Source organism: Strongylocentrotus purpuratus, unplaced genomic scaffold (assembly GCF_000002235.5).
Source record: "Strongylocentrotus purpuratus isolate Spur 01 unplaced genomic scaffold, Spur_5.0 spur5_scaffold_19, whole genome shotgun sequence".
Taxonomy (NCBI): domain Eukaryota; kingdom Metazoa; phylum Echinodermata; class Echinoidea; order Camarodonta; family Strongylocentrotidae; genus Strongylocentrotus; species Strongylocentrotus purpuratus.
In genome coordinates, this window is record NW_022145604.1 from 21,847,556 (window position 1) to 21,869,810 (window position 22,255).

Consider the following 22,255-nt stretch of genomic DNA (forward strand, 5'->3'; position numbering starts at 1 on the left):
CATTGTTATTAACCATAATGTCATTCATCCTCTTTGCAGCTAAATCAAGTGAAGGAATATCTCCGATATCGCAAGGTTCCTATGAATACTCAGCGTCGGGTATTGAGTTATTACGAACACAGATACCAAAGAAAATACTTTAATGAGAAGACAATCCTCGGGGAACAATCTCATCCAATTAGAAGGGTAAGAAATGATTGATTGAATAATCGATTGATAGTTAGACGGATTGATTGGTAGATAGATTGGCTGACTGACTGATTGATTGACTAATTGATTGATTGATTGATTGATTGATTGGTTGGTTGGTTGAAGACTCAGCGTCAAGTCTTGAGTTACTACGAACACAGATACCAAAGAAAATACTTTAATGAGAAGACAATCCTCGGGGAACAATCTCATCCAATTAGAAGGGTAAGAAATGATTGATTGATAGTTTATTTTGGTTGGCCATTGGTTAATCATTGATTGATTTCGATCGATTTATCGACTGATTGGTTCAATGGTTGATTAATGATATTGATTCACAAAGCAACAGAATTAGCATTTCCTTTCAAGCTAAAAGTGAATTGGAATTTTTTTAAATCAAGCTTATCAGTTTTTCTAGAATCAATGAAATCTATATTTCATATAGGCCTACATCTGAATTATGACGGGGTATTGTTGTTTTTAAAATCTAAACATTTAAATATGCTTGTACTTGGAGATGACATCTTATCAAAATATGCTGAGTGAGAGTCACGGAAAGTAATCTTCATCTGAAAATAGAATGTACATGACGCCATTTTGATTTGAATTGGTTTCTGCGCTTTCCAAAATACAATAGCACAATAACAAAGAACAATGTAAACATAAGATATTATACAAATATGCAAACAATAAAAACTTCATGCCAAAATATGATTTACATATAAACATATAATAGCGAACTTAATATTTCGATAATATATTATTATGAATTTAAAGTATTATCCTAACTATCTGTGGAAAGTGCAGGGGACCGCCATCATAAGCAACATTTGACTAGGGTTTTACTTGATTCCGAATCATATTTCGATCAAATTTTCCTCCTTTTGACAATCCTCCTTTTGACAATCCTCATGCATAATTCAGGAGATTCTACAGCACCACTTCAACAACTTCATAACAAAGGTCAACTTCCTCAACGAGGCTGACCCCGACTTCGCTTATGACGTCATCGAGAAGCTGAGCTTCGAAGTGTTCCTTGAAGGTGACGTCATAATAAAGGCGGGTAGCTTGGGCGGGGCCATGTACTTCATCGAGCACGGCACGGTGGAAGTACTCGTGGATGACCGCATAGTCAACCGCCTTAGCGACGGGGATCATTTCGGCGGTGAGGAATAGATTGCTCTGTTTCTCTGTCATAGTTCCATCTGTATCTCTCTCATATTTCCATGATCTGTATCTCTACCATAGTTCCAGTATCCTTTTTATCTTTATTTGATGTATAGGTTATTTGTTTAGACTAACATTTACCAATATATATTTATTTTCGTCAATATAATACACTGCATGCAGGCACATTTTTACGAGGGGGAAGGGGGTGGGGCTGACACCTCTTATTCGAGTATCAAACAATTTTTATTTCTTCGTTGAAATATATATATTGTAGGTTTGGAAAACAATACAAATTCGGGAAACTCCCGATGCTAGAAATAAAAAGTTACAGTCACCAGGATACAATCATATACGACATTTCCTTAACATTCTCGTCGGGAGGGGGGGGGGGGGGTGTGCAGAATGTCCGCCGGCCACATCATGATCGCACAAATATTAGTTATTTTAAAAGTCTTGGCCGGGGCCTTCAGCACCCCATTACACGCCATGTACGCTCATTACTATAATCCTTAAAGCCCCACTGTCCTACTTGCTCCCTCTATATAGAAAACTTCCCCAATCGGTGCCTGTTGGTCCCCCATGATCCTCTATTTCTTATGTTATTAGAGAGCTGAGTTGATGAGATAGCCACCTGTCAGTGACCTCGCTGTGTGGTCTAATCCCTCCTAGCCACACTAGTGTTGATAATCTTTAATATATGCCATTTTATATCTAGAGTCGTGTTTAAAAAGAAATCGGGTGCTATCCTTTTTATCTTGCTCTTTTTTTGTTTCATCCGTTGTATCATCATTGCAGAGATATCGCTGTTGATTGACGAACGCCGAGTCGCATCCATCATCGCAGCCACGACGTGTGATGTATTCTGTCTCAGTAGAGAAGACTTCCACAAAGGTAATAAGACAAGGGCCTCGTAACACAAAAGTTACAATGAATCGCAAAATGGCAATGGCATTGGCAATGGCCAAACAAGATCCTCGTTGCATGGACATATTTTTCAAAAGGCTGTCCATTAACCAATCAGAATCGTCGTTTTAAATTAGCAATAGATTGAAAATCATTGTAATACGGGGCCCAGGCCCAGGACCAGGAGCAGAGACCAACGGGTCATACCCCATGCATACCCAAAACACACCAAAGACACACGAACAAGAACAGACCATTGAATGGCCAAACCGACGCCAGCTCGAACGAAAATTGGCAAACTTTGGCCGTTCGAGGGAGTGCAGTGTGCTCAGTTTAATGTCAGTAAATGATTAAGTCCATTTTTCATCTTCCCGGCAAATTAAGTGGCACCCAATCAGCGATAACAATATGATGACAGGTGTCAGTCATAATGATATGATGACGGAGGAAAAATAGGAGGATCTTAATGATGGTGGTGACCAAAGATGCTGTAGATAATAATGAGGATGATGAAGACAATGATGATGATGGTGAAGGTTATATGAATAATAGTAATAACAGCAATGCTAATTATAATGCTGATGCTGATGAGGTTGGTGATGGTAGTAGTGGTGATGATGATAGTAATAATAATAGTAATAATGACATAAACCTGCTTATTCACACTTGCCATTTTTAAAACAGCAATTACAATTTTTATCCCCCATATTCCTGTTTATTCGTAGAAACCATTTTGAGGAAGATTCACCAAATAACCTAATAGGAACATTGCCCATCTGGATCACTGTTTTGTTCTCGTGCTCATTTTGATTATTTTTTTCTACCTCTTCGTCTTGTTTAGTTTTGAAAGATTACCCCGAGATGGGAGCTCGTATGGCCGAGATCGCCCAAGAACGTCTCAACACCATCGATTCCTCCCTCGATACGGTGGATGAAGAGGCAGGGTGAGTGCTTTAAAGGGACAAGTCTACACTGATATTAAAGCCCCCCTGCACTAGTTTGGCCAGGAGTGATTAGACCTTCCTGCATGGTCACTGACAGGTGGTTATCTCATCAAATCAGCTCTCAATTAACATAAGAAAGAGAGGATCATGGGAAACCAATGGTCACCGATTAGGCATTAGCTGCTATATACATGTAGAGGGCACAAGTAGCTAAAATCAGTGCAGAGGGGCTTTAAAACAGTTTACGTTATCAGATAAAGAGAGATAAACTGATGAATAAATGTACAGTTAACAACTAAATGATTCATACCCTTACCAAGCCTTGTAATTATTTATGCATGTGAAAACCAATTTGTCTCAATTTATGTTTCTTGAGAATGTGACATATTAAAACTTACATCTAAAAGTATGCAACAATGGCCCTAATTCAACTAGTCCACCTTTCATTCTTGAGTTATGAAAAACACAAAAGTCATCAAATTTACAAGGGGTATGAATCTAGTTGTTAACTGTACAAGTAGTTGTTATCAGTGCAACCCACATTGGTCACTCGTTTTCCCCGTACGAGTTGCAGCTCTCTGTTTTTCTCACAAAGAAGTACTTTTTGAACAAAACAAATAGAATTACATGTATATCTCATTTTATTGATAGAGATACTTAAAAAATATACGTAAAATAATATATCTCAATTGCAAGTAAGAGAATCTGTGGTAGATCCACGAGCCATACACCCACTTCTCTCTCTCTTTCTTTCTCTCTCACACACACAATCTCTCTCTCTTTCTCTCACTCATTCTCCGTCCTTTTCTCTCTCCCTCGTCCTCCTCCCTTTTCTCTCTCTCCCTTCCTTCCCCCTCTGTCTCTCTCTGCCTTCCTTCCCACTTTCTGTCTCTAAATCACCCTCCTGTTTTCTCTCTCTCCCTTCCTTCCCCATTTCCTCTGCCTCTCTCACTTCCTTTCCCCCTTTCTCTGTCTCTCTTTCCCTTCCTTTCCCATTTTCTTCCTCTCTCCCTTCCTTCCTCCTTTTCTCTCTCTCTCTCTCACTCCTTTTTCTCTGTCTCTCTCTCTCCCTTCCTTCCCATTTTCTGCCTCTCTCCCTTCCTTCCACCTTTCCCCTGTCTCTCTCCCTTTCTCTCCCTTTCTTTCCCCCTATTCTGTCTCTATCTCATTCTCACTCAATCACTCTTGTTTTCTTTTACAGAGATGAAGAAGAAGCAGCAGCAAACAACAACAATAATCATCCTGCTAAGAATGACAAGAAAGCCAAGAAGAACGACTTGGCCACCCCTCAGAAGAAAGATAATAAACAAAAGATTAATGACTGGCTCAAAGAGAACTTCGCCCAGAGAATCTAAAAAGTAGTTTTTCATGGCCCCATAACATTTTCATCGTCCCATACTAATTTGCTCACTGAAAATTGAAAGATCACAGTGTTTTGAACCACTGGCTTTGGTGATGAAAAGATGACAAACAAAAGAAAGAGGGAGTTTACAAAAAAGAACTTCCCAAATACATAAATAATCAAATATGGGAAACCTATGGGGCTTAATAATTGGAGAAGTTTTATGCACTGGTCTTTTCAAAAAGGAAGACGGTTACGTTGCATTGGAAAATGTTCATAGTATTCAGCTAACTAAGAACAGAAACGATGTGCATGATCATATCCAGCAATAACTAACATCGCATTTGATGCATTATGTCTTGATTTTGATAAAAGCCGGCGATAGAATAAAGAATACGGAACACCGCAAAATCAGTTTTCATCAAGAAACTTTTATTACATTCAGTGCCACAATCCAATATATCTCTTTACGGATGGACAAAATGGGAATAATATCCTCTCAGACAATCCAATTCATTGTTTTTTTTTGTAACTTCATCATAATGATGAACATTTGTTTATTTTCTATGACATCACAGAGACTGAAATGACGTAGCAGCTCACTGCAAAGTTTCAAGACTTTTGTTTTGTACAATTAACTCTGTATTTACACAAGTTTCGAACAATCCCTGACTAATATGTAATTTGATTAAAAGTTCAAGATCATGGAGAAAAGATTTGTAAAAATGAATCAATGAATTCAATAAATTTTGATGAAATGCAATCTCTCAATCCTTGCCAATAATATTTAATGATGTGTTTGCATGAGATCTCTTCCTCCTTCTGTAATTACACATGTAATATGTTTTACCTATTTTATGAGTTCTAGGTTTCTCTTCACATTCTGGGTTTTTGTAAGTGCTATGGTACATTTTGTTGTTAATGCCCCTATATAATCGATACTTTCATCATAGTTATTATGAACATTGTCTAACAACATCAACAATAAATATATCACAATTCATGCGTGTAAGATACATTCCTTGTTTGTCAGAAATTGAGCCCGACTTCTGAAGAGATATTCTCATTCATTAATCACACAAAGTGACTACTTGCAAGAAATTAAATCTGTACTGTAGTTCGTTAGTTATTTTTTATCCCCCTCTACAGAATAATGGTTAATTATGTTGGTTTGATCTTCTACAGATTATGAAAAACAACTATTGAGGGCTAGCAACAAGAAGCCTTGAAGGGTTTCAAGAATATAAATGATTGAACTAGCAGAGACTCGCCAGTTTCTCATGATTTCAATGGAAAAAAGTCCTTATTGGCATCACATTTGGACCTAAATCATTAGTATGTCCATAATACCGTGAAAATCTGACACTTTTGGAAACATGCAATTTTTTTCAGAAATGCAAATTTGCATCCATTTCCATTGTTGTGCTCAATTAAACTTCTGCAATCTGGACCAAAAGCACATTTGTGAAAGTTTCTTGCATGCTAAAATGTTGTGGTTCTTCCCCAAAGTGTTACAAGCAACTCCTTGAACACAAACAACCAGTCATGGACATAGATTGGGCTCTGCTCCTTACTCCATCTTCGTAAAAACATCCATTCAATAACAACTTCTCTGTACATACATGTTGCATTATAAATATCACAGTTTCTCCGATGAGGGCGCTATTTATTTCTGCTGCGCATGTGCCGCGGCCTGCACACACTTGGCCATCGTCTGGGAAGCCCTGCTGATGGAGTCTGTCATGTAGAACTTATCTAGGGTGGTCTGCTTCACTTGCAGTGCCTGCTCGGATAGTTTGGTGCTCACAGTCTGTGGAAACAAAGAGCAACACAAGAATCATTACATGGGACTATGAAGTGAAATTGCTGGGTTTAGCTAAAAGAATCAATGAAATTAGATTTGATATGTACAATTGTCAATTTTATAAAAATACTAGCAATTTTTCATCTTATATGATTTTGTTTCCCTTGAAAAACTGCCCTCAATTACTTTTTACAGGATTTTGTGCATCCAAATATTTTAATTTCCTGGAAGGAAGAATACTTTATTAGGAAAAGACAAAAGACATAATTCTCTAAATCTATAAAACTAAACCAGCCACATTTATCTAAATGCTGACAAAATGCACCTATAGGTAGCTCAGCAAAATTTAGTGGCACAAAAAGCGCAACAGTTGGTGAGGCTTGTGAATTAAAAGTTCATTTTTTAAATATATATCTGCATGAAAATTGAGCTTACATTAAGCCTAATTGAGGTTCTACTAGTATTAATTGTGATTTAGAACAATTATGCTTTCGGGACGTGTCTTTGTGTGCCACATTTTGCTAAGCTACCCTAATGAGCTTCAACCGAACCATGAGACTTTTTGTTAGATTAGCAGTGCATTTTTACAAATTATAAAAAAAACCAAAGGCAAGAAATCCTACCTTGCCCAGGATACTGGACTGTTCAAAGAAGTTAGCCTCCTCCAGGTCTCCATAGCGTACGAGGTTTGGTGAGACGTCAGCTAACCTCTGCCTTACTCCATCGATATCATCATAGCCAAGCTGGTTTCCTGTGACCTGTACGCATACAATACAAGAGGAATGGAAATCATTAATATGATTGCATCAATATCATCGTATCCAAGCTGGTTTCCTGCTACCTGCACGCATACAATACAAGAGGAATGGAAATCATTAACATGATTGCGGGGCCCTCATGGTTAACAGTGTTAATACTGATGAGGGCTACCCTGGGTAAACAAGTTTATTATTATAATTATTATTAATCATTAGGTCTCCTTCGATCCCCCATAGCTGTACAGTATAACCTTTCAGTCACGTTTTAACATTTCCAATGTAGAACGTTGTGCTGTACTCGAATAAGGGCGATGATATTGTAACTCGTCATTAAGGTCTCTAAATTGGCAACACATTGTAAAAATATAAGTTCACTATTTTCAAGTCAAAAATTGGTTAATTAATGCAATTTTCTTTCACATTGGATCATTTTATGAACATTTCCATTTTGTTTCCTTCAAATCGTTCCTGTTTTCACGAAGTGACGGTAGTGAGGAAAATCCGCATGCAAATTGTATGCGATTTTCATTCACTACCGTCACTTTGTGAAAATAGGGACGGAATTATGAAGAAGTTGAAAAAAGATCAATTGTTGCCAATTTGAGGATGAAAAGCTGATTACTGTAAAAAATGAAACTGTGAACTCCTATGGTTTGATAAACTGCCTCAAAAACGTCTCTCACTCCACATTTCTGTTTCTTATAACACAGATAAATAAGAACACCTAAGAGCCTTTGCTGCACGTAGCTATAACTTAATTTAACATCATTCCATCCATCATTTATTTACACATGTTAACTTGGACCCACAGAACTAGTGACTTAAAAAACATTGCTCAGTACCTTATGTCCAAAATAAGTGCAATTATCATTTTAACCCTTTCAGAACAGGATTTATATTTAGGGCTTAATTGATCACATTTTGCTTTTCAAAAAGGCAACAATTATATTTTTCTTTCATTGCTACATTGTAATTGTATTTTTAAATGGTGTCAAAAAGTTGAAAACATTTCTAATTTTGACAGAAAAACAATGATTTTAAATCTCTCTACATGTTGCCAATTTAAGAATTTTGAAGCTTATTTTCCTTTTTAAAAAACCTGGCATCAAGCACAATATAGTCATGAGACAAAAATGTTTGCAGTGTGTGCATACATTTTTACCCTTCTACTCATCTGACATTTCTTTTAGGGCTCTGAATCAAAGGTTTTTGAGCAGAACCACAAAATGTGGAAGTTCTGTCGTGAAAGGGTTAAAGGAATACATCAACATTTATTGATAGTTTATTCTCACCTCTGAGAGAGCTCTGATGATCATCCAGTCCTCGCGAGCGAATCCTGGTGGAGACACGGCCAGTCTGGTGGTCGGAAGAGATCAATTGGATAGAATGTTAACTTAGGTTTGGGCTATGCAGTGATCTGGGCCTCGTCTTTAAAAGAGTTGATATTGATTGCAACTTATTTGCGATCGATATCAATCGCAACATTGTACATAGGAGACAGAGGACTGTATACTAGCGATCGATTAGAGGTCTTGCAATTGATTTATTGATTTAAATCAATCTTATCTCTTCATAAGACAGGGGCCCAGTAAGCTATTAACTCCAATCATCCAATAAGGATATACTATCTGCCCATGGGCATATAAAGGTCATTTGTACCAAACTGTAAGACCCATGAGACGACTGCTGGATTTGTGCTCATGAAGGATATATGTTCATTAAAGTTATGTAATCATTATTCATTTATACACTGACGGTACATTCTAGGATACATAGGTGGAAGTATTCTTTACAAGAGGCAAACAAAAGGTATTCATGAAGCACCTCCCATTACTTTGACAGTGATTATTTTAAAAAGCACAAAGAGGGATGTGTCCATGTGTAAAAGATCTGTGGATATCTGGGGTCGTTTGTACAAGTGCTATCTTGGAAGTGGCTTATATCAATATCATATCTAGTAAACTGAAATGTGCTGATAAAAATGTTGATTATGACAAGCAGGAAGAAGAGGAGGAGGAGGAGCAAAAGGATGACTATGATGAGGATTAAGATGATGATGATGATGATGATGATGATGGTGGTGGTGATAACCATAATGTTTATAGTAATGCTGACAGTGACAATGATATTAATAATAGGATTGGAGATTTACCCCAAGGGGTCAACAAAGTTTACAAACATGTACAACATCTACGATTTTTCTCATTAATCATCTTGCATGGACAGTACTTCAGGGCATCGATTGGTAGCAAACGAAAATTTGGGCATTTTTTAAAAAATGTGACGATGGAAGATTCATTGATGGTAATGGTAATGATGGGGATGGGAGGGGGGGGATGATGACAACCAACATATGCCAACCTTGTTTGTTGGGCACGTCCCTCTGTATTGACGTATGTGGCAGTTTTCTCTGTGTATGCAGCTCCCGGTAACACTACATCAGCCATGGAAGCTCCTGCATCGCCATGATGACCTGTAGACAAAATGAATAATTATTGTAGTTAAATATAAAGATGATGATGAAGATGATGATATTAATATCAGCTCTAGCCAACACTACCGATAACGGTATGAACAGAATTCAATGAATTCTTCCCTACCAGGTTCTTCTCAACACCAGGGTGGAGAGAGGCAAATGCAGGTTAATGTATTGTAAAGGACATTAAGGTTTTGGCTCAAAACCTACTACCTTGGCATCTCCAGTCAAAACAAACTGTAACACCTGTACCAGAAATCGTTTGCAAATCTCTCTTCATATATTCTAACCAACCGTAAACTGAGTTGTGACCGAGCCAGCAGTTAGACGAAGGCATAACAAAAAACTGGCATCCCTGGTTTAACAGTGCAAGTACAAATTTGCATCATTAACTTATAATACCGCAGTCACATTACCAGACCACCTTCCAACGGACTCCCAACCAATAGATTTGGGGCAATTTGCGGTAATTTAATGCTTTGTTTGGTCTGGTGTAGGTCTGGTATCGGTCTGGGCCCTGTCCTATAAAGAGTTCCAATTGATCCAAATTAATGGCAAGTCCTCCAATCAATCGCAAGTTTGCAGTCTCTTATCTCCAATGTACATAATTGCGATTGATATCAATCACAAATAAGTTCTGATTAATGGTAACTCTTTATAAGACGAGGCCCTGGTGTCAGTCTAGTGTCGATCTGGTGTCTGTCTGGTGTAGGGTGTCGTTGGTGCGATGGAGGAGTTAGGTGTGCATACCTTGGTAGACGATGAAGCAATCCTGAGGCAGATCGTCCCTCGTGATGGTTCCCTCGTCGGCTCCCAGAAGGAAGAGGACCTTGGGCTTGGACTCTCGGATGTGGTCTACGCCAGCCTTGTAGCCAATGTCTAATGCAGCTACTTGACTTGCAACCTGTCAGGAATGCAAATAATACAGAAAATGATTTTAGAATATAATATCCATTGCTATGTCAGACAAGCTCCAACAATGCCTGTAGAGAAAGAATGTGAGGTTTTTGTATGTGAAAGCCAGTGCTGCTAATATTTGCAAGGGCTCCTAGGTTTGGTATTGTAATGGTTGTGATGTAACAAGAGACACAACAACAAAAATCCTCTAAAAAATGATTTTTAGAGGATTTCTACAGGGCAGTGCTTAGCAGAGATTGTGAGACGTTTGGATTGATTCAGGTGAAGAATACATGAACAGGATTAATTCCCGTAGTGGGTAGTTCTCCAGAAGTTGGTTGAAGACATGCTACTAACACCAATACAGTGAAACCTATACACAAGACCGCTCAAGGGAGGTAAAATATGCTGGCTTTATGAGCAGGTAGTTCTGTAACTTTACTTTAGGACGAGTTTCAATGAGAATGCTTTTCAAGGGGGGAAAATGTGGTCTTTCTATATAGCTGGCTGCTACAGCAGGTTTCACCGTACACTTACCATAAACTCTTAACCTACTTCTGTCAACGGATGGGACAAACAATGTATTAATCCATTGACAGAATTCTCTTATTCCTGTAAGCATCTATACAGGAGCTACCCAGTTTTAGTAGGTAATGAGTTAATATCAATTTAGACCAAAATAATATTAAAGTATAAGGTTTTGAATTGATATATAGTGAATAAAGTTAATGGAATAGGTATCTAAGTGTACAGGTCACTGTGAATTTGAGAGGGTTATTTGGCTCTGGACCCTGAACCCCTTGACCTTCAATCCTTGACCAAAGGAACTAACCCTCTGCAGGACGTTCAGCACCCTCCACTCCTGTGGCGCCTGACTGCTGGCCCTGACGGCCTGGGCGAGGGATGTCAAGGAGGCATGGATGGCAGCACCATCAGCTCGCTGGAAGGCTCCGCTACCCACGACGATCATGGGGTTCTTGGCGGCCTTGAGAGTCTTGGAGAAGGGGTGTGAGCCGTCGGCAAGCTGCTTCAGGACCGCTGTGGAGTCCCCAATATGCTGGAGAGGAGGAGGATGCACCAACATTATTATCAACAGAATCGGAGTAATGTAGATAGTTTACATGTATGTATGTTTGTTTGTTTGTTTTACCTGACTGATACAAAAGCATGTGTATGCTTGTAAGTAAGCAACCAGGGGACCAACAGCTTTAAGTCTTCTCCAAGGGACTTGGTAATGAGGATTAATGCCTTACCAACCCGAGACCTCCCGGTTAAGAGACCAATGCTCTACCACTGAGCCATAGCGCCTCCTTTTGGACAAAATATAGTCTCATTCTTTATGAAACTTCCATATTTTTCAATCATAAGACTTTACTTTGTATCATACAAAGAGTGCAGTTAAGAAAATGAGATGTAACATCTGAAATCATCCAAAATCACTTGAAGGAATAACCTACCCATTACAAAATAGACATGTTCCTATTAAATGCATATCTAGTGCATTTCAGCAATGGAAAACAATATCAAGTAACCTTTGCCCAGCAAGCTAAAGGTCAGAATTAAATAAACATGTTATTAGTATGTTCACGAGACTTGAGAGAAAAACATTGTTAAAAGGTTGTAAACATATGTTCATGGATATATCTGTAAAGCGCTAAGAGACAGTATTTCGTATCGAGCCCTATGCAAATCCAGATTATTTATTATTATTATTAAATTGTAGAGTTGGCGTTGCCATACCTCATAGTCGTAAGTAAGATCAACCTGTTGGCCGATGGAGGCCACCTGGAGGTCGTTATGAACCCAGCTCTTGCGGATGCGAGCGTTGAAGAGAGGCGCCTCGTACCGGGGGTTGGTTCCCACGAGCAGGATCAGGTCTGCTTCCTCTACTCCTGCAATGCTTGTGTTCAGCAGGTAGTTTGAACGCAGATCCGTTCTGGAAACAAAAATTGAAGGCAACAATTACAATACTGAAGACAAAGACTAAGATCGACTTTAAGTTGGACTTAACTTTAGCAGGCCGCTCATGCCACTGGTTGCTCTCACCATTGATATCTCAATTACAAGCTTTAGATAATATTTTTTTCATTCAGAGGTGTCGTGGTCGAGTGGATATGTCCCCGGACTGTCGATCACAGGGTACGCGGTTCGAGTCCCACCGCGACACTTATGTCCTTTGCCAAGACAGTTAAGTCCAACTGAAAGTCAATCTTAGTCTTTAAGAAACACTCCCCAGATCAACAAAAACCATTGTAGTTTGGAGGTCCTGTCAGTGTTTACATTTAAAGTTTACTGAAGATCTTTGATTGGACCTCCCAAAACAAAATAATCTCAAGCATGTATCTCTTAAAATGAGTGGAAAAACCATGAAAGGATTATTATTCAACAAAGTCTGTTTCCTTCTTTGCTAACAGAGTTAAGGATTATAAAATACACATACCCTGCAGCGTCCATTGGGAAATTTTCTTCTGTGCATAGTCCTTCGGAGCCGAGTCCATTCAGTAGATCTTTCAGTGATACCAATGACTGTTTGAAAGAGAGGAATAGGAAATAAAGTAAATCAGAAGTTTCATTCAAAGCCATGGGATTGGTTACACTCAGAGTCAAGTCTATTGAAGAAATCTTTCAGCACTTCTCATGCCTATTTGGATGAAAATGATATGGGAGTGTGCTGAATCAGAAACAGTGGTCTATTCATTTAAAGTCATTCAAATGATTAAACTCAGAGCCAAGTCTATTCAATAGATCTTTCAGTGATACCAATGCCTGGTTGAAAGAGAGAAATATAAAATACAGTGAATCATAAGCAGTAATAAATTCTCTTTCCCCAGACTTCAAATTTGTCCATTTTAGGGCAAGGTCACTTTGTATGAATGCCTTTTCATACCTAGCCCACGATGATCTGCACCTAGACAAACACGTTGGATATACATGCTTGGAGATGTTGGATTTTCTAACACTTCTTTAATGACTGTTTTACTGCGAAAAAGTCAAGGAATGTCACAAAGATCTTACCTCTGCATCTACTAGACCACCAGCAATGGCTGCAATTTGATTTCCTTCAACTTCTGAGATCTGCAAGTGGATATGGCAAACAATATATCACTCAATTGGTACAACAAGAATTAACATGTCCCTTTTTCTTTCTCATTCATAGTCCATAGTGTGAGCTCTGTGTTTTTTATAAGTTATAATGATATATGGCAGCTATGGATCTGTCATGTACACTTGTTCAACTAATGGCTAATTGCAATACTCCATCTTTTCTTGTTTGGTAATCTTATATATTTCTGATAAAGTGAAATTATATATGTTAGAGGAAAAAGAAGTGCTTTTGAGTCATTACATTAGCATGGAATTGACCGGTTTACTAACATATTCATATTTCATGCATACTTTTTAAACAGCCTGAAAGCTATGTCTGAGGCTTTCCCGACAAAGCAACACATACCGTATGCAGACTGGAGTCCAGCTATTGTACTTCATTCATTGATGAAAGGTTAATTGAATAACTCATCACTAGGTCCCCAGGAAAAAACATCCATAAATTTAAATATGCTTGTCAACCGTTCTATTGCCTTTGATACTTTGAAAGGTCTGTGTTCTACTAATTCAGTTAATCCTTACGCAACGAAACCACGTGTCGGGTTTAAATTTTAGTAGAATACAGACTGCAGTGTTTACCTGAGCAGCAACTCTGGTAAGTGCTTCCTCCCAGTCTGTGGGTGCGAGGTTGCCTTCTTCATTCTTCACCAATGGGACGGTCAATCTCTGCCTCTTCAGACCATCGTAGGCAAAGCGACTCTTATCAGACAGCCATTCTTCATTGATTTCCTGCAACAACAAAATGGCATGTAGACTGTTCAGTATCGTACTTGAGGTGGAAACAGAAAATGTTATACTCATTTCAGCACATTAATTAACTTAATTTTTTTTTATGTTGAAATAGTGAATAATACAACCATCCTCAATATCACGTAATGAAAAAGAAAGACATTAGACCTGACGACATATTTTTATCTGGACCCCATTCAGCAAGGGTACAAGCTGTCAATTTTTTGTTAATGTTATGGAAGATGGTCTAGAAATGATTCCTGAAGTTATTCACTCTGCATTAAACAGGTCAGCCAGCATATTTAACACAACCTAATCCCTATACAAGATGACCCTAGTTGACCTTGGATGACCCTTAACCTAGCATGACCGTGTAATCTTAATGATCTCTCCTGCTCAGGTGTTGACGATGTTGCTACCCACCACATCAATTAATGTACATCTCATCATATTTAACACAACCTAATCCCTGTACAAGATGACCCTAGTTGACCTTGGATGACCCTTGACCTTAATGTGACCTTACCTCATTCATTCTAGGTAGAATCCTCATGACCTCTCCTGCTCTGGTGTTGACGACGATGTTGCTACCTACTGCATCCAATACATCAACTGACTCGATCTTACGCGTCTCCCAGGAGCGTGCGGTGAAGGCATAGGGCTTGGATGTTAGCGCCCCCACAGGACACAAATCTGCCAATGACAATACACAATTCCAAAGTACTTTGAACCAATCTTACATTTCACTAACGAAAAGTACATTGTGATGACATAAAGGGACAAGTAAATACTTTTGTATACCGTGAGGTTGAACATTACTTGTTATTGAAAATATGAAGCTTCTATTTTAGCACACCAACAGTTTTAAGTACATTTAGATTAAAATCAAGCATTTTTTCATGATCAGTCATCAAAGGTTTTGGAAAACATTTATTCAAATTTTAGTTTCTGCTCCTATTTCATATTTTGCATAATAAATATCTCAAACATTTCTTATGACCATACAAGCAAATTTGTCCTCGTATCAAATACCAGTATGAAGTAATGTGAATAAGCTCAAAATTCATGAAGACTAATGACAATAGAAGATTACAGTGGTTTGAGAAAGCTAGGCCATGTTTGTTGACATACCTATGACGTTTCCAGAGAGCTCTGATGCAAACATTTTCTCAATGTAAGTTCCAACCTATTGAAAAAACAGAAGCATTACATGTTACATGTTATCTTGATTGTAATAATAATAATAGGTCCAATTACTGCGGTTAATTCAAGGTGTCATATTATTCAACACATGAGATGATTACCATTTTTATAATAAATGCGGTACAAATTTAGACATGAAATCAATATTCTACAACAACAACAAAAGTGAGTGAAAGTTGTTTTTTTAGTTTGGTTTTTAGTTTTGTTTTGGTGCCTTTACAGTATATATGATACAGTATTTTTTAATTTATCTCATCTAGATATGAAGCATTATATTTGCTAATAATATCAAAGATTACATCGCAGAAACACATTCACATGTAATAATTACAGTTTAAAAAAAAAATATATAAAAATCTTCTTTTAATTCCCAAGTGCCGTAGCATACATGTACCTGCATGTCACCTCCCCTGCCTGTTGTACCTAAGTCATCTACTCCTGCTACTTCACTGGCAAATCTGATGGGGAACAAAACATCAATAGCATAAGATAACGGCATTTGAAGAATACATTAACTATACAGGGATATCAGACTTTTTCCATTCCAAAATGACCCAAAATGACACCAAATACTTAATAATACAAATAATAAAACTGATGGACCTGAATACTAAGGAAGCCATTTCATCATCCAAGATGAAAGCGAAGTAAATGTTATCTTCATCAAAATACTGAATTGAACACCTGACAGGCCCTAGTCCTTGTGCTTTAAAGCTTATCTGCACTAGTTTGGCCAGGAGGGATTAGACCTCCCTGCAAGGTCACTAAGGGTGGTTATCTCATCAAATCAGCTCTCAATAAACATAAGAAAAAGAGGACCATGGGGGACCAACGGGTACCGCTTAGGCATTGTTTGCTATACAGAGGGCGCAAGTAGCTACAGGTAGTGCAGTCCCGCCTCGAAGCTAATCTACATACCTGATACATCTTGTGCAATGAATACAGCGTGTCATAATGGTCTTGATGAGTGGTCCAACATTCTTATCTTCCACTGCCCTCTTCCCTGTGAATTGGTTGTCTACAAAGCGACTCCTGTCACTCCCAAAAGCCATGGACTGGTCCTACAAACAACATTTAATTAATAAATGTATTATAATTTAATATGTTACTCTAATTGATTTTTCATAAATATTTGCTACCTGTATTAAATTCGCTCTTACATGTCTTTAGTTTAAGGTTTCTGCGTTTGGTTCTTGAAACTAGTTAAATATACTTGTACATGCTTATTTTTTTACTTTGTAAAGCAAAGCGCATAGAGAAACTTCTGTTTATTATGTGCTGAATAAATCAATCTTTATTATTATTATTTTTTGAAGATGAACAACATGCATTAGGAGAGTGAGAGAGAGAGAGAGTCTGTGCAACGTGTCATACTTAATTTCACAAAGAATAAACAAATCTTCAAATCCTCGTGAATAACTAAATGGTGGGAGGGAGGGGTGGGGGTAAACAAGATGAAAAGTAAGGAGACTTTAAGTGCCTATATTGTATCATAATTGTAGGATTGAAAGGGGAAGCACTTGATGACCTTCATGAATCAAACTTCACCAAAGGAACCAAAACTATACCTAACTTCAACCCTAACCCTAAACCTATCCCCCAACCCAATCACTTCTCTAGTCTGATGAAACAACGACACAAGTAAATTTCACCAACGAAGAACTTGATTTCAGAAGACAGATCGATACAGACAGAGGAACAGATGACATCAGACAAGTCAGAAACAGAGACAGTGACAGTGACAGAGATGAATGCACACAAACACAGACAGATGGATAAAGAGAAACAGGAGAGAGGGAAATGCAAACGGACACACAGATAGACAGACGGAGATAGAGAGACAGAGACAGAGAGAGACACACGACAGAACAGACAGTACGGGGAAAAGGAGGGAAGGGGGACACAAAGGCAAACTGACAGAAAGATAAGATGAACAGACAAGAAGACAAATACACAGATGTACAGGCAGACAGAGTCACAGAGACCCCGTTCTCACTCACTTTGAAAGTGGTCTTAGTTAGACCGCTCCAGAGGAACGGGTCTTGAGGAACGGTTTGGGAGCGTACACACTCCGAGCAGTTTTTAATGGCTCAAACCGCTCCACGAGTCAAAGTGGTCTTGTTGCTATGGCAGCTCAGGTCAGCAGATCAATTTTTTCGCGCGCGGAATACAAACCGTATGTACCATACTACATGTTTCGCACCGAAGGTCACTAGCTCAATTCCGTTCAAAGTACGCTTTCCGTTCACATTGCACCTTAGAGCGCTCCAAACCGCTCTTAATAAGACCCGCTCCTCAAGACCACCTCGGAAGGTGGTCTTCTGGAGCAGTCCAGAAGTCCACTTCCTGGACTACTTTGACCGTTCTCACTCACCTAAGAACCGCTCCTGAGGAACGGGTCTTAGTTAGAGCGCTCCAGAGCGCTCCAACGAAGTGAGTGAGAACGGGGTCAGAGAGAGAAAGAGAAAGAGAGAGAGAGAGAAAGAACAGACAGCAAATGGAAACGGAGGAAAAGGGGGAAAGAAAGACAGACAAACAGAAGGATGAACCAACAAGAAGACAAACAGACAGATGTACAGACAGATAAAGATATATTTTCGTACCTGGAGATCACACTCTCCTCCCTGATCACAGATGGGGCAGTCCAGGGGATGATTGACCAGGAGAAACTCCATCACTCCTTCCCTGGCTTTCCTCGTAAGTTCCGAGTCTGTCTTGATACGCCATCCCTTCATGACTGGCATTGCACAGGCAGCAACAGGCTAAATACAACATGAAAAGAGGTTAAAGTACAGACTAGAGTTAAGTGACATATCTTCAATGTCTGTATGATTTTATTTTCTGTTTAGGACCTGTCAAAATATAATTTCATGTACACTCTCAGCGCTGTGAGCAATTCTGTGAAATGGATATGGCGCTTTAAAAATAGTCATTATTATCAATAATTCATTTTTTATGTTTAAAGATAAACTTGAGTTCTGGTAAAAAAAGAAAATGAATTCTCACAGAATCTAACGAAACTTACACTGAATGTTCAAGATTACAAATAAATGTCATGTACCAAACAATTTTGGAAGAAAATGTATACTGGCTGAGTTATGAGCATAGAAAGATAAGGAAATCAGGGTAGTACTAGCCCCGACACCATGTGTGTTGTCCCATATACATCTTTCTGTGTAAGTGATTGTTACTTTACCAAGACTCTGCCAAATTTATGATGAATTTGATGACTCCAGAACCTTGCATTACACACCATTACTTACATGCTATATGAATAACTTTTCTGATCCATTCCACACCTTTTCTTTCACAATGCAATCGCAGTACCAGAACTCAAGTTTATCTTTAAAGTCATCAAGTAATGACCAGGTAAAACAAATTCAACCGTTTCTGTACAATAGACCAGCTCACAGTTAACACAAGTCCCAAATGTACTTTGTATATCTTGAAACAATCACTCATACAGCGATGGAGGTGCTACATAAATAGCTTTTGATTCCCATTTTCAAAGAATACTTCCACCTGTGTATCATGGAGTGCACTGCTTGTGTATAAATGAACTTTCATGAACACATATCCAGTATTTTGTCTCCATGTATTTCACAATTTGGTCTGCAATGACCTTTATCTGCTCATGCTCAGACTGCAACCGTGAACTGGCTGATTAGAAATTAACACAGTAGACAGGCATTGTGGTTCAGATACCTTCTTCAGGGTCGGGGAACAGGTTGGGACAGTGTAAAATTTGTGCAAATCTCTAATCTCACCTTGGCTGATTTCTCCACCTCTACAAGACACATGCGACAGTTCCCCGCAACGGATAACCTCTCGTGGTAGCAGAACCTAGGGATCTCGACTCCAACCTCAGCACAAGCCTGCAAGATCACAATAAAAAGACAATTATTCCAAAATGTGATTTCTGTTTCATAGTTTGCATAAAAGTCCCAGTTCCTAAACTTTTAACTTTTTAGGGAGATGCAAGTTGGTCTAGCGACATGTTCACTTGGAAAGTTCTCTGTCTTCCCGTACAAACTGACTCAGACGACCCCGGTTCGAAACTGAGTCACGTCTTTCGGATGGTGACGTTTAAGGTCGGTCCCAAGATGTAAATAATTATATCTGATTGATACACGTCTGTAAAAACCAAATTTTACACACACACACTTTCATCTTTGTAGGGGCAGAATTAAATTAAGGGGCATGGGAAGAGAAACTACTACTCTCTCCCCTTATCATAGGTCCTTACTTTGCTCCCAACCATTACAAGGAGAATTACATGTATCTTGAGGGAGGGGCCAAGGTTTACCTGAAGGACTGTAGTTCCTGGCTCTACCATGACGCTCTGATCGTCCACAAAGACCTTGATCTTCTCCAAAGCAGGGGAGGAGGTGGAGACCATACGGGAGGAGGACGTGGGCTTCAGCAACGCCCTGGTTGCCGACCACGCCCTGGAAGCTGGTGCCCTCAACATGGTGACTGGAGGAGAATGGAACAGAAAGATGTACAATAACAACAATAACAGCAATAACAATAACATAAGATAATGGCTTGTCATATATACAGTGCATCCAAGAAAAAACGAAACCGAGCATTATCGATATTTTATCATTATTTAATCACAATTAAAATGAATAAATGACACATATTTGTACAGTTTAAATCCTCCCCTTTCATTTGATGCAACTTGTATGATGCATATTTCATGCACGAGTGATTGAAAACAATTTGGAGGGTACCAAAATTTCATTTGGCGGGCGGTATCTGAATTTCAAAGAAAAAATCACATTTCTAGACAGTTCATTTTCTGCCCTTTCATATGACAACTCAATCAGGAAAATGAGCCACATGAGCCAGGCCAGGAACAAAGTTCCGTATGTTTAAAGTAATGCTTTCATTTCCATAATTTGATTAAACAAATTCATTTTCACTGGCTACCTGACATAGCAACAAACAGAATTGACAAAAGACTTAACTCTGTTTCGTTGATGATCAGCCATGCATCATGAAGTGTCAATCAAAATGCATGCAAAATCGAATGAAATTGGATGGATGTGAACGACTAGATCTAGACCTCTATCTTTTTAATTTAACAAATGAACATGATTTATTCATTTAAAAGCTTGGAACAATGCAACTAAAAGTTAAGCCAAACTGTAGTCTGTAGCCTAGATACTTTCAGTATAAAATTACCCAATCTTCTGTTATCGAAAAATAAGGTATTATTAATGAACATTTGTTTGAAAGGTTGAGGATTAATTTAGCTGCCTCATGCCATAGAGTATTACACACAGGAATTTAAAAAATAGAGGCTTACTTCAGTTTTTGCATGGAATTCTCTATGTGAAACTTACCGACAAATCAACACGAATATAAACCTCTACTAAAACCACTGTTGCCTAAGAGTGATGAAAAATTATACCCTCCGGTCCCTCGGATCAAACTGTTTCGACGCTAAAGTAGAAATGGGCTCGAACCTTGAGTCTTCTGGTAATAAATCGGCCGTTTTGTCGCGGGGCAATGGAGTTACACAACCCGCACTGCCTACACACGTAATGGTTGAATTAAACGAATGAATAGTGCATGCAGAATATCTACGGTATCCTCAAAAGAGGATACTATGAGTGAGGGAAATACACTTCATTACTTCTAGCTATTCATGGCCATTAACAAAAAAAACATGTTTAGCGTCCTGCCTTTTTTTTTTAATGGGAAGAAGGAGGCCCTTGTTTTCCCCTTTTTTTCACCAAAATGCCGCTCGGTACATTTGCCCTATAAGTCAGGCTATTTTTCAAGATGGACGCCAGAATTTTTGTTTTGTTTTGTTAAATCAGAAATTGATGCTTTTAGCAGTAGACCTATGTTTTTCATGTTTTTATTCAATGAAGAAAAAAATACGAGGCGGCCCCAAAAATGGAAGCGGGCGGGTACACTAAACATGATTTTTTTTCTATTGACTATTTTACATTATTTTACATAAAAAGAGCTTTAATTAGTAGAGGTGCTTTCATATCGCTTTGGTGTAGTTAGATTTGTCCTGTACATAATTATATTGATTGACGTGAAGTGCATTTCGAGCAATTCTTGAGTATATTAAACTGGATTGTGTGAACAAACATATTATGAAAGCGTAACAAGTAACGAAAATTTCATTGGGGTGTGAATTTAATTTCGTTCACTACTTCATTCAACACTTAGTATCAGAGCAGCGTTTCACGAAACCGTCATAAGTACAAGTTCACCGACAATCCATTGAATTGCTCATCTTGACGGTCAAGACGGTTGAGAACACATATTATATTATAATAATAATAATAATACATACATAAGATTTATAAGGCGCCAAATCCACTTGACAGTCAAATGCTCAAGGCGCAGCTTGTGCAAAAGATGAAATACATACTCTCTTTAAAAAAAAAAGAGTGAATTTTCACTCTATTTTCACTTTCTTGGGAGTGACGTCCGTGATCACTTGTTTAGGAGTGAAAATCGATTGATTTTAGAGTGCTCTCTAAGAAGAAAAGAGTGAATTTTCACTCTATTTTCACTACATTTTCACTCTCCAGAGGAGTGACGTCCGTGATCACTCGATTTTTTTTAGAGAGTTACATGATACATTTATACAAAGTGCTAAAAAACAATTTAAAGAAATATCTGTTCAATAATATTTAGCTTATTGATTACCATAACCATGGGTGTCGATCCCGGGGGGGGGGTGGGGGTTATATCCCCCAATAT

At 38.4% G+C, this 22,255-nt stretch overlaps 2 protein-coding genes across 4 annotated transcripts in view; one reads left to right on the forward strand and one right to left on the reverse strand.

Annotated features, from left to right (window-relative positions):
- HCN2 (hyperpolarization-gated and cyclic nucleotide regulated channel) overlaps window positions 1-4,934 on the forward strand; it is a 31,861-nt gene extending 26,927 nt beyond the window's left edge. Inside the window, 5 exon segments of one of the 2 annotated variants that reach the window (NM_001033010.1) lie at window positions 40-186; window positions 1,114-1,354; window positions 2,155-2,250; window positions 3,104-3,206; window positions 4,408-4,561. In NM_001033010.1, coding sequence (NP_001028182.1) covers window positions 40-186; window positions 1,114-1,354; window positions 2,155-2,250; window positions 3,104-3,206; window positions 4,408-4,561 — 741 coding nt within the window. 2 annotated transcript variants of the gene reach the window in all.
- A 25-nt stretch (window positions 4,935-4,959) lies between these two features.
- On the reverse strand, window positions 4,960-21,090 carry LOC582178 (NADH-ubiquinone oxidoreductase 75 kDa subunit, mitochondrial). Of its 2 annotated transcripts, none has more exons than XM_030990581.1 (18): window positions 20,872-21,090; window positions 19,827-19,996; window positions 19,288-19,395; window positions 18,124-18,282; window positions 16,439-16,581; window positions 15,915-15,978; window positions 15,449-15,503; window positions 14,844-15,010; window positions 14,168-14,317; window positions 13,499-13,558; window positions 12,924-13,009; window positions 12,224-12,419; window positions 11,316-11,540; window positions 10,337-10,490; window positions 9,472-9,583; window positions 8,403-8,466; window positions 6,976-7,110; window positions 4,960-6,358 (listed from the first exon to the last, which is right to left on the reverse strand). In XM_030990581.1, the coding sequence occupies exons 2-18, from the start codon at window positions 19,989-19,991 to the stop codon at window positions 6,215-6,217; spliced, it is 2,187 nt and encodes a 728-aa protein (XP_030846441.1). In that variant the 5' UTR covers window positions 19,992-19,996; window positions 20,872-21,090; the 3' UTR covers window positions 4,960-6,214. The 2 variants fall into 2 exon arrangements, with proteins under 2 accessions (XP_030846441.1, XP_030846442.1); XM_030990582.1 differs by having other exon boundaries at window positions 19,827-20,006.
- Window positions 21,091-22,255: the final 1,165 nt, after the last annotated feature.